Here is a 12,805-nt window from a genome sequence, read left to right on the forward strand (position 1 = left end):
AGCAAAAAAAAAAAAAAAAAAAAGAGCACCCTGAGGTTATGTATTAATAATGAACATCATGATGTTCTCCAAAATTCTTCTTTTTTTAAAATACAAAAATGTCAATATGTGTAATTCGAAAAACTGTCAGTATAGACTTGAACAACGTTTGATAAATAGGTAAGTAAGCAAAGCCTCTTGATTTGTTGAAAGGTTGTGTGTTAGCTAGATTAGCTTTGTGCTAAAGTGTATCCAACCTGGTTGTTTCATCCATGACAGCTTTAATTTTTTTCGGTCCTTTGCATTTTTCCTGTCAACACAGCTTTACTTTTACTAATTGGTTCGGTATGTTGACAGCAATTCTTGAGTTGACTGAGTTTACTTCATGTTAAATTGAGGTAGTTAGCAAGCTTGTTAAGCCAGCTAGGAAGAAGGTTAGCTAGTTAGTAAACCTGTGTATGCTAGTTTGCTTTGGAATTAGCTTTATTTAAATAAGCACTATTGGTATCATATATTTTGTCACAGCTTTTAATTGTGCTTAATTTATATTATCTGGGTCATTGCTTGAATAATAATTAGATTAATTTGGTTAGCAAGCTTGTTAAGGCAGCTAGGAGGTCAGTTAGCTAGTTAGTGAGCCTGTGTATGCTAATTAGCATCAGAATTTCTAACTGGCTTTATCTGAATTAGCTTCATTGGCGTTATATTTTTGCCAAAGCTAAATGTGCATCTTTAATTGTGCTTAATTTATAGTATCTGGGTTTTTGTTAGATTAACAATTTTATTTTTGTGTGCTTTGTTAAAATCTTAGTCATACAAGTCAGTAATTTGAAGTGTTTTGAGTGTTATATTGCTATTAAATTAGCTTGCAGAAAGTATTAGTTTGCCAACATGATAATGTACAGTAGTATGACCAAAGGAGCTGAAGGGAAAAGCAAGCTGCAAACCAAAAAAAAAGCACACTTGTCCAATTTGGGTAGAAAGAAAAAAAAAGCACCAGAGGAGGATAGTGTGCACAAAAGTTGTTCTGTTGCCCGTGAGTGTGGTGTCAGCCGGTCCCAGTCCCTGTGGCCCTCACCGTGCACTGTGCAGGCCTGACGGGAAACTGACTGCAGCTCAGGACATGGCCTCGTTTGTTCACGGTCCCCCCTCTCTGAAAAGAGTTATGCTGTCTGTTTTGAATGGACAGCGTTTTTCTTTGTGTGCTCGATCAAAACAGAGGGCAAAGTTAGTCAGCAAGTTGCATAGCTTCTGCATTCTGATTCTTCAAGCCTCTTTTGTATGAAGTTTAGCACAATGTTTTACACTGTGTTTGACCTGAATGGCATGCTGGAGGTAGGAATATTTTTTTCCCTACTACAAAATAGAAAGAGGTAGAATGTGATTTCTGCTGTCAAATATTGCTCGTGCATGTTTCTACTGTAGAGCTAAACGTAAAAAATGATCACATGGGGTTAAAAAACTCAGCTGTAATACAGAAAATGACAGAGTGCTGTGTTGCTGAAATATTTATATGCTTTTATCTGATCTATTTCCTAACCACAAGGTATTTGCCTGTGAATCCCTGGCACTTTTGATATTACCTGAAGGCAAATGGTATATAGATTTATACAAGTTATTTACAACAACAGCCAAGCCATTCCTCTGGAAACTAGGCTGCAGATCAAAGGATTGTTTTGATCTCTACTTAGCATATTTGTTTAACCTAGCCAGTGATTCTGAAAAGTGCACAAGCTTTTCGGTGATATGCAGAGCACCCTTTATCCGTCTTTTTCTTCTGTTAGCTCTGGATTTAAGTACTTTCTGTATTTAGGAGACAACTGGATTTGCCAGCTTTTGAAATTTAGTTGCCCACTGCTAGCAGTCTTGGCACTCAGAAATAGATAACTAGGTATGTTCCACTGCTAATCCTGATCGGCCTTGTAATAGTATTTGTGGACTGTACAGCACTCAATTAGGGCATAATGTGCTATTTTTATTTCCTTTAAGTTGGATTAAATGTGAAAACATGTTTGTTTTTTTCCCTCCAGTTTCCATCTACTGTTTACTGTGTGGGTACTTTGCAAAGTATTGTTTTATACTGTTTCAATCAGTAGCACACTCTCCACACAGGATTGCAAAATGTCAGGAGAAAAACAATGTCCAAGCGCTCTCTAAAAAAGATGCCAGGGCAATCAGGAAATTTTCTGGAATGCTTAAGAGAATGCATATGCACACAATGCCCTAATTCTCCCTTACTTTGGGTTTGGGAAAGATGAGCCCAGGTTTATTGAGAGCCAAAAAAGGGGGCAGATGGCTCACAAGAGGGATAAACCTGGGAAGTCATGCTGTAAATGTGTTTTACAGAAAACAATGAAAGGAGCGGACAAAGCGATTGTGGCAAAGTCCTTTGGAAAATGGAAAAGCAGCTCTCTAAGGTCCAGGACCATGGAGAAGCCGGATGAGCCGTCCGAGGAGAGTAAGGAGGAGAGCCTTTCCAACTGCACCTGTGAAGCCCCCCAACTCGGCAAGAAACCAGTCGGTAAAAAAGTACCTTATTTTCTTATTTCAAGTCTATTCATACTGCTGTGTCTCTCAGCATATTTTATTTTCTTCTTATGGCAATGTTAATTATTACTGCAGTGACTTGTTTTTTTTTTATTTTTTTTATTTTTTTTCCATTTGACTCTCTGGCCTGCCATATCCGGTGAACAAACAAACCACATTGTTGGGCAGGAGAATTCCTTTTGAGGGAAAGTGTGTCTCCGATGATACAGTGTTGCCAGAAAAAGACAAAGCAAAAAATAGCAAATACAAAAACAGTCACAGGTGCATGGGAAAAAGAGAGAACCGAGTGAATGGTCACTGCGGTCCCCAGGAGGTCTTTCAGTGTTAGCCAGTGCGGTGGGTGGACTTCTGACAAGGACGTTGGTTAGCAGCCAGGTGGAGTGTGTAACTGAGAATGCCTCTGTTTATTCTTTTCACATGCTAATGTGGCTCCTATGTGACTTTAATGCGGCAAAACTTTTTCTTCGAGTTAACATTTTTGTTGTTGCAATACCTGCTCTTGTATCACAGCAGTGGGGCTGATTCAAAGGCTCCACGCTCTTTTATATGGGTTTGGGTCCGTGCCAGGGAGAGAGATATATTAAGCTTTACTGTATGTAAAGGAAGATTTTTTACACGGGCCGAGTATTTTCACTGCAGACAGGTTACAAATGTAGCTTTTATAATAATGAGTGAGGCATTGTCAGTATATGTGTTAAAACTATTATATGAGACGTGTTTTTTTTAACATTTAATTGTGTCAAAATGTGCATTGACGTCATTATGGAGTCCTGGAGGAGGCAGTTTATGTGGAGATAAAGCAAAATGCTCTAACAAAAGGGACATATGGCTGTTTTCTTCATAATAATTTTATTTTATGTAGCATTTGGCTCTCATCTTATTTGAAGAGTAAGTCTATTCAGTTCCATATAATGTTAAATGTGGGCTACAGTATTGTAAAGATTTATTTATCCCTCTTTAAAAAACTAAAATTAGGCTTCTGACACGCTGTAATGAAAGACTACATGAGGGCCCAAGTTCTGAGCAAATGCACCCCTATGTGGACAAAGTAAGAACAGTGGGGGTATTTAGATGAAACAAACAGGCTCCTGTCCTCTTTCCTATGCTGCTATCTAACTTGTTAGTATAATAAGCTATCAATATTGTGGTAAACAAACTCTAAAATATATCTTAAGCTTTCATTAGTGGTTCACGAGCCAGCCTAATGTCTAATCCAGGAGCACAGCGAAAGCAATATGGCCTCACACTATGGGTCTTTTCCATACCTTGTAGTGTACAATCTGTAAATAGCTTAAAAGGCATTGCATCTGCCATCTGCACTTCTAGGAACTCTTCTGCATAGCCATTAAAACAAGCTGTCTCAGAGGACATCATTCGTATTTCAGCCTCAACCCTGAATTACTGTGTGTTCATTATAATTATAAGGGAGGAGTGTTGCCAGGCTAGCCTGCAGAATGCCAGGTGCACACTTCCATAATCTACCATTTTAAACAACTCAGAGCATTAACAACAGTATCTACATGCTATTCAGCCATTAGTTCACTTTGGCTTTCATGCTAAAAAACTCACTCAATCAGTCATCCGAGCATTTTTTTTTTTTTGTGTGTGTAATGCCGCAACACACATACAGGAAGAAAGTGCAATACTTTGTAGTGTTCCATTTTCCTAAGCCTGCTTAGGTTATGTGACTGAGCCATGCCGCTGTGTGAAATTTTATCCCGATACTGGCACTGTATCCTTGTGAGGGAGTCTTGTAAAATAGGTTTACTTAGCGCCTTTGCTGGCATTTTCCGAAGATAGCAAATGCACAAACACTGTCCATGATCGGATTAACTGTTCAACAAAATGATGTAACTCTTTGTCTTTCTTGTGTGGCATAGGTTTCTCTGCTTAAGTTTAGTGGTCATCCACAAGAGAATAGAAACATTTTTCAAATCCAGTCACATCATTATAATCCATATATTATGAATATAATAGATGACAGCCTCGGTTAGTCATCCTTTGTCACAGAAATGTGACATGCGACTGCCCCAGAGAGAATCACACATATCTGAGAATATTCACTAGATTTCTTCCTGATACGGTCTCAAACTGCACAACAACAGTCCTTAATTAACACAAGTCCTAATTTGTAAGGCATTTAATTTTGAACTTAGCCTGATGTTCCTCTCCAGTGTTGAGGCACGGGATTTAAATTGCATGTGATAAGTGTGAAAGATTTTTTAAAGCATCCATGTAAAGTATAAAATACGCAATGCCAAGTACACAGAGAACATGAATTTTTGCACCTGAGGACATAAAGCTATACATCCAGAGTCACAAGGTGTGTCAAGACCAAATGTTAATTACACAATTTATGACAGAAATCAGTTGAAATATCTCCATGGATCTCGCTTATTTACATTTTAATTACTACTATTACTTATTCTTATTTTTTGGATGTGACCATAGCAAGCCCAATTCCTCCCCTACACTAGAAAGAAGCAAAATGACTGTTTTCCACTGGAGGTTTAGATGCTTGTTTATCACTTTTAAATACCATCATCTTTGCTGAAATCCCCTCTCAAAAGAACCTTTCACTTGCTGGAATAAATTCAAATTAAAATTTAAATCCCTCTTTGCATTTCTTCAGCCTTTTTTAAAATAGCTGCCTCCTTTTAGAAAGCTGTTTATGTAGTGATCTGTTCATAATCCAGTTTGTTTCTCAACAGCGAAAAACACAGAAATCGTATTATCACTATCTTGGAGAGATGATGCGAGAAATCAGGAAGTATAAATGTCTGGATCTGTGGAAGTTTTCAAAGTTGTAAAGCTGAAGAATATGGCAAAAGCCTTTCAATAAAGTAGTCTGTAACACTGCAATTTGACTTGCAAATACACAGAAATATAAAGTACATTGTGCTGCGATAACTCACAAACATTTCACCAACCTTGAGCAGAGCTAATGTAGAGATAGACAATGTGTGCTCGTTCAACAAATGCACCACATCTTGCCGTGTTGCAGACAACATGTAGACAGTTTTTTCACATATACTGTAGAGACGTGGCTCATCAGAAATGTTGATGCGTGTGACATACAGCTATTGAAGTGAGAATTGGAAGATTAACCCTTGGCACCGTGGCTGACAAGTCATGCAGATCTCGTAAACAGCTCTTTCTAATCTTAGGAGGTGCTCACCTTCCAACATACTGAGAAAAACAATATCTAATCAGAAATGTAACAAATATAAACAGAAAAAAGCAGACATTTACATGCAATGCCTTTTGATAACAATCCATTTCAGATGTAAAATGACACAGAAGAGGCCATAGGGAAATTTAATTTGCTCAAGCTAGATTGGATTTATTGTTTGGAAACAAATTATAATTGTGTCTCCAGAAAGTTAACCAAGATCTAAACAAAAGGAAATCAATGACCCACCCCCATTAATCACTCAAACGCAGCTACTTGTGCTGAAGAAACTTACTTCATAATCAATTTCTTTGTTTTGCACAAAGGGCATTTGCATTTTAGTTCATGTCAGCAAGCTTCCTGTATCTGGCGCAATCAAAAATTGCAAGCCATCCACATTAATGGAGTTTTTTCTATTTATTCAAGTGCATATCTCTGAATACTCAAGATGATTTTTAGCTTATTATGCAAACTACCCCACAAATACTTTGAAGACAGAAAAAAAAAATCCTGTTAAGTGGCAGACTTAACTTTTCTGATGCTTCTCATGCTGCCAGTGTCACGGTAAAACAGTTTTTTTCCGTACGCTACATCATCTGAGACAAATTTTTCTTTTAGCTTTAATGACTAACACCCGACCAATATCTACTCCTTAGGATCTTGCAATTGAGCCCCCACAGCACTTCTGAGACCAGACAGAAATGCCTCCTGTTAGTTGTGTCTAGACATACTATTACGGCCACCAAGGTCATTATCAAAGCACGCATTATACACACCTGTTACCATTGTTTAGATGCTCGTTTTCTTGGCTGAACATCCAAGCTCCTATCTGGCCATTTATAGGCGTGTCTGCTTCATTGTCTGCCCGCCTGAGTAGAAAAGATGGGCAGGGACCCCCAGAGACGCCCAGATCTGGACCTAACCTCTCAATGACACAACACAATGAGTGCACGGCCTGTGGACTACAAAAGCCAGCCATCGACTGACCGGTCATGCATTGATTTCTTAGATGTAAGCAATCATTTGAGGGCAGGGGATGTAAGGAACCAGTAGTGACTGCTTATGAGTGATGCTTTTAGTTGTTACTGATTAGATGGATGATTTAAACATATAGTTATATTAAAAAAATCCACATTTATCTAGATCCATGTGGTTTTAGGAAGTACCCGTGCACTTGTGCAGCCTTATTTGTGATTTGTACATCACAAAAGTTAAAGTCGGTCACCTGTCACATCTTGTAAATCTGGATCTTTAGCTTGTTATCTGTGCTCTCGTGTAAGGGGAGTGAATGTAGAGAGCAAGTAGTCGACCCATGTGCTCTAACTGATACTTTTCATAAGGTAAATAACCTGCAATTATACTGATAATTAATAAAGACAACCATTTAAATCAATTATATTTGTGGAAACAGCTGACTTTTACTTCTCTGCATGAGAAATACAGCCTTAAATGTTTGGTTACCTGTCACATCTAGTAAAACTGTGTCACTGGTCAATAACCAGGGCTGGACATCATATATACGATATATACCATTATCATATGAGACTAGGGATGTCGCAATATCGCGATACTCACAACAGCGATATTAAAAAACAAATATTGATGTTGTGTTAATAATAAACATATGATAATGTAGTGTGATTACAGTTAAGTGGTTTAATTTTCTGAACTTACCAGACTGTTCTACTTGTTCTTAGTCATTATATCCACATTACTGATGATTATCTATCAAAAATCTCATTGTGTTAATATTCATTGCAGTACCAACAGTCATCCCTACAGCACTGTGGCAATTTAAATAGTCTATCATGATATGATATGAGAAATATCTATAGATATAGAGATATATATTGTGTAACGCAGTATTATTTGAGGTTTCATATCGCCCAGCCCCGCCAGTTAGTCACTTTATTTGTTTTTGAGGACTTCCTGATTATGTTTTACCCCATGAGAGGAAGATTTAGTGACTTTTGGACAACAACAAATTTGGATATAACAGAACCGATTTTCCAAAGGCATCCATATAAAGCAGATAAGGTTTGGATAGGTTTGAGGCCTATATTTGTCCATAAAACACTTGATACGTTATTGAAGTGTCTTCAAAGGACACTGAATAAACATATTGTAAGGTTGCCCACGGTCACACACACAAATCGCCCCAAAGGGGATTGCTGGGAAGTAATCTAATCATTTCTTTTAACTGAGACACAGTGACATGCAGTGTAGATAATGATCCCCATGAAAAATGTACTGTATTTTCAAAAGAATATTCCCTGTCTGCTGACATTAACATAAAGATAGTTCTACATCCTGGAGCCATATCAACAACATGTACTTATGTTTGGTTCCTTGTATTTGCATATGCAAATATTTTTTTAAAATTTTAATTCAGTCCTTTTATGTGACTTTCTGTGATGAACAAGCGGCATCAAGTGGTTGCACAATGAGGGTTCAGTACCACCAAGAAGAAGCATTTGTGTCATTTTCGACCAGGCTTAAAGCATTATAGCCGAAATTAACCACAGTTTAATATAGATTTTTACACGTCTATCATATTCAATGGCATAGTGTGAATGTGCATTGTTGTTCGGGTGTACGGGCTGCCATGCGAAATTAGTCGCGTTGCTTTGTTGAAATCAAGGGGCGGGGTGTTGGAGTGAGGGGGTTTGTTGAAGTTATACTGCTGACATTTTGATCCTGCAGTGCATTAGAAGAATTCAGTTAAACATATTTGTGTAGGTTTCACAGGAGGAAGGTATAGTGCTCAAAACAACAGGGTGCTGTGACCCTTCACTTTGCTTACATAATTTGCAGCAGAATGCGAAAAGCTTTTAGACACAGATGTGACCCATTGTAATACCCTTCTAAATGCAATCAAACACTTTCTACAAATATGAGCAGGACTTTTTAAATGTGAACCCTTGTTTGACATGTAATTTTGTCCAACCCACTCCTCTTTCATTTCTCCATCAGCTCTCTCCAGTTATGCCCACATTTTCAGTTGATGAAATAGCTTGACAAAACACTAGTTTATGTTTTATGCCTGCTCTCTCTCTCTCTTTTTTTTTTTTAACAGATTTGAACAGATGTTAGGGCCAAAAGAAAATGTTACATTTTGTAATGGCGGTGTGGTGTTAGTCTTCAATATGTTGCTCTCCCACAATTTGTCAAGATTGCTTTTACATGAGTTGATTCTTTTTGTGTATTCTTCTGACGTCTATAGCTCAGGACACGAAATAATCATCCCCAGAACAAGCTTGTTGTGTCCCCGCAGCGAGATTGTCTGCATCAGCAAACAAAGAACATGTTATTTGATAAGATGCTTAGATTGTTGATTCTTTTACTTTCATATGTTTATATGATTATCAGGCACACATCATGCAAAAAAAAAAAAAAGGGGGGAAAAAACTGAGCAAGTCTACTCTCTTTGTATGTCTCTTTCACAGTGTACCATGAATTGGCTCTTGAAGACAGTTAGAAATTAGACTTTCAAATGAGGCATTAAACAAGGTGATGATCAACTGCCAAACCTTAAGTAATGATATTCTCCATCCTCAAGTCCCCAGCCTTGCATAACCAAATGCACAAATCACAGAAAAAAGAACTGAAAATACATTATTATTACATATTGTGTTCACACGTCAGTCCCTGGGGACTGGGGGGGACATCACCGACAGATAAGCATGTTTGGGTGGCCTCTACCATCAGCTGGGGAAGGGCTCCGCTTGGATCTTGAGGGGCGAGGGGGGGCCCCCTCATGGGTATCACTTATTTTAAATCCTGAGCCACACCATACCGCGCCCCCCCCCCTTTGCCCCCCTCGCCCCAGGCTCCACCCAGAAGTGTGGTTGCCTTTGTCATTGTAATCTGGCCCTGTTTGCTAAACGCTTCCACTGTTTACTCTCTGCTATAGGGGCTTGTATGAACAGGAGTCAGCAGGACGCAGGGTGACATCACTTTGGCTGGGGGGGTGTTTGAAAAGCTGCATTTGTGATTTCTCGGGGCCCCCTTTCTTCTTTTATTCCCCCCCTCCCCGTCTCTATCCAGGCCTTGTCGAACGCATGAGCTAACTCAGGAGGCTAACATGGCCTACAGGGAGGAATTACACCTAATTACTTGAATAACAGCAGCCTTCCGTAGTCACCAAAAATCATTTCCAGGTCTCTGCCTTTTACTGATAGCCAGACTTCTTGTGACAGAGAAGCCCGGACAAAAGCTTTTACATTCAAATGGTCCAGGAGAAATGAAACAGACTGACAGGTACAAACATTATAAAGGGGGGGAAATCAAATTAACAGACAAGGATTTCATATCATCTATTTTTGTTGTTGCCGTAGCGATAAAGTCGCAGACATTGAAACTGGTCTGTTGAGCCATTGTTATCATCCCTGGCCATCTGCTGCTGAGGAGTGACATTCCCTCTCATTTGCATGATGAGTGATGTATGAGGAGCTTGGGAGGGCATATGCCCCGGTCTTATGACAAAGCAAGTGAAAGTTTTTGTTTTTTTTAAACACATAGAGCAAGGATCGATATATGAATGAGGCTGAAACGGAGGAAGAAAAAAAAATATTTTTTTTAAAATCACCTGTGAGTATATGTGCACGTGTGTGTTTGCCTGCATGTATGTAGCATTTTCAGTAAATCTGTGGTGTCTGTGCGTGTGTCTGTGCGAGTGTACGCGCGCATGAGTAGAGGCTAGTGCGCGCATCTGCCTTCTTGTGTGCCTGTTTGTGTGTTTTGCGGATGTGGGAGTAGAGCGAGGAGGGGGGTTGGTGGCTGTTGATGTGCAAATGTGCATCATGTTGAAGGGCTGTGAATGGGGAGGTGTGACGTAAAAAGGGACCCGAACGCAGGTGCTTATCTCGAGGCTGTCAAAGGCACAGTATGTCATATTCCTGGGGACTACCTTTCAAAGCCACAGCACCAGCTCAGCTATCAAGAGACTGGGAGAAAATCAAACTTTTTGGATCACAGCACTAGGTTGGTGTCAAAGTTCTTTTTATTTAAAATACTGTCAGTTTGGTCAGTGTTTATCACCACTGATACTCTGTATCGCATATGTGAACGACAAGCCTTTAAGCTCACGCTGATAGACGCTGTCATGTGAAATCCAAAACAGGGGCTGAAACGTACAAGTGTTGGAAACTTACTTAGATTTACAGAGATTTACTCAGCAGCTAAACTTGTGTTCTGTGGATTTTACAAGATTATGTGAAACAGTATTATTCTGGCAATTGTCTTGAACTGTGTCAGGGAGTATTTGGAAAAAAAATACTGCACTGGTGGTGAACATTGTTTGCTTGATACAAATCAGTGTTCTTAAAATCTTTGCTGGAAAGCGAGCGCAGCTTCTGTCCAGGTTTCAGACAGTTTGAGAGGAGATTAAATGGCTCGAACTGTTTTTTGAGAGGCATGACCTATTTTTGATCATCCAGATAGCATGAGATACTGTCTATCTAGATTAAATTCACAGCATTTGTGTGGAGTATAAGCTTGTCTTAGAGGAGCACATGTTCGTATTGTGTGCAGAGACAAAGCATTGTCAGGTTGCCTGTGGCTTTGACAGTGACAGCTGTACATACAAGACCACTGAGCCTAATGCACTTAAACATTGACTCTGTGTTCCAATAACATATTTGAACAGTCGGTGAAGTATTTTATTGCATCCTGTTCTGGCTTTCTTGTAATTGTGGCAAAGTTTGAAAACTATATGCTAATGTTGAGTGTAGTGTGATAGTAAAATTATCTACAAATCAGCTTTTGTGTTATACTTAGTGGGAAAGTTTTAGATTTAAAGAAATTCAGCAGGGCCAAAGAAATACATTCTGTTCTGAATTTTTGTAATTATTTGCATTGTAACTGTGGCAAAGTTTAAAACTATATGCTAATTCTGAATGTTGTGTGATAGTAATACAGGCTACAAGTGAACTTTTGTGTTGTACGTGGGCAAGCCTTAGCTTTGAACAAATTCAGAGGGGGCAAAGCACTCGACAGTCTCCAGAGCAACTATTGATTTAGGAGAACGGATGCTGGTAGGAAAAGTTCATCATTTACTAGTAACTTGCGGCACACTAATGGCTCAGACTCTGCTTGATGACCCAACTTTAAGTTGATCACTGATAAACAAAAGTAGGATTTTATGGAAAAAAAAAAAAAAAAAAAACCAGAGCAGTTTAGGCCTGATTTAGTGGATGAACTTATAGTCCTTCTGACAAAATCACAACTTCAGTGTCGTTTTAAATTTTGATATTTATTCTCTCGAACAACAACAACAAAAAAAATTAGCCTGGAGTCAAAAAAAAATGTGTAAACTAACAACATCTGCTATATCTTCCGGTTATATCTATCGACATGTTTTTCAGAGACATCGTACTCTGTGATTTAGGTGTTAAATAATTTTTAGGTTTGGAGTATTTCAATGAAAAAAAATTTGAAAATTTTTAGTGGTGAAATAAATTAAAACGCCGGTTGACGTTCTGCTTGTTAGCCTCCATTTAATCACAACTCCATCAGCTTATTTCATCCAGCCTCGCATCTCTCTCAACAAACAAGAAAAGACCAACAAAAGACATTAGATAACGCAGCTTTGTGTAACACCGTCACATCTCGCTAATCCTGTGAAAAAAGTTTGGCATGTTCTTCAAAGGTGATAACATATGAAGGCAGGATCTGTGAGCGAGGTTATAAAGTTGCACCTCTACTCTTTGTTTTTAATTACAAAAGCAGCACAGACTATAGCAGGGATGTGTGGCAAAGCAGTGATAAGTAAGAGCCATTATTCCTCTCTGCTCCCCACCCTCCGCTTCAAAGCAGGATGTTAGTTGCTACACAACACATAAATGTAACCTCTGCTCGCCTCCAGGAACTGTCCATGGTACCTGCTGCCCAGCAAAACTGTGTTCACAAACTTATAACTGAAATAAACACTCAACTTCTGAGATAGAAAAACGTCTTTTCACCAATTTTTGCAAATAAATAAAATATATAAAGTTATTCAGGCTTTGGGATCTTTTCATTTCTAATTTTTAAATTAAATTATAAATCAACTACCGTTGGGTGTAGACGATATAAACGACAAAATCGCACAGAAAAAAGCTGAGCATA

At 38.7% G+C, this 12,805-nt stretch overlaps 1 protein-coding gene across 1 annotated transcript in view; it reads left to right on the top strand.

The window, feature by feature from the left end:
- The first annotated feature begins 1,260 nt into the window (after positions 1–1,260).
- Positions 1,261–12,805, top strand: part of st18 (ST18 C2H2C-type zinc finger transcription factor) — a 40,367-nt gene continuing 28,822 nt past the window's right edge. The window contains exons 1-2 of the mRNA XM_073491596.1: positions 1,261–1,314; positions 2,326–2,500. Coding sequence (XP_073347697.1) covers positions 1,261–1,314; positions 2,326–2,500 — 229 coding nt within the window. The remainder of the gene's footprint in view (positions 1,315–2,325; positions 2,501–12,805) is intronic.

Source organism: Pagrus major, chromosome 21 (assembly GCF_040436345.1).
Source record: "Pagrus major chromosome 21, Pma_NU_1.0".
NCBI lineage: Eukaryota > Metazoa > Chordata > Actinopteri > Spariformes > Sparidae > Pagrus > Pagrus major.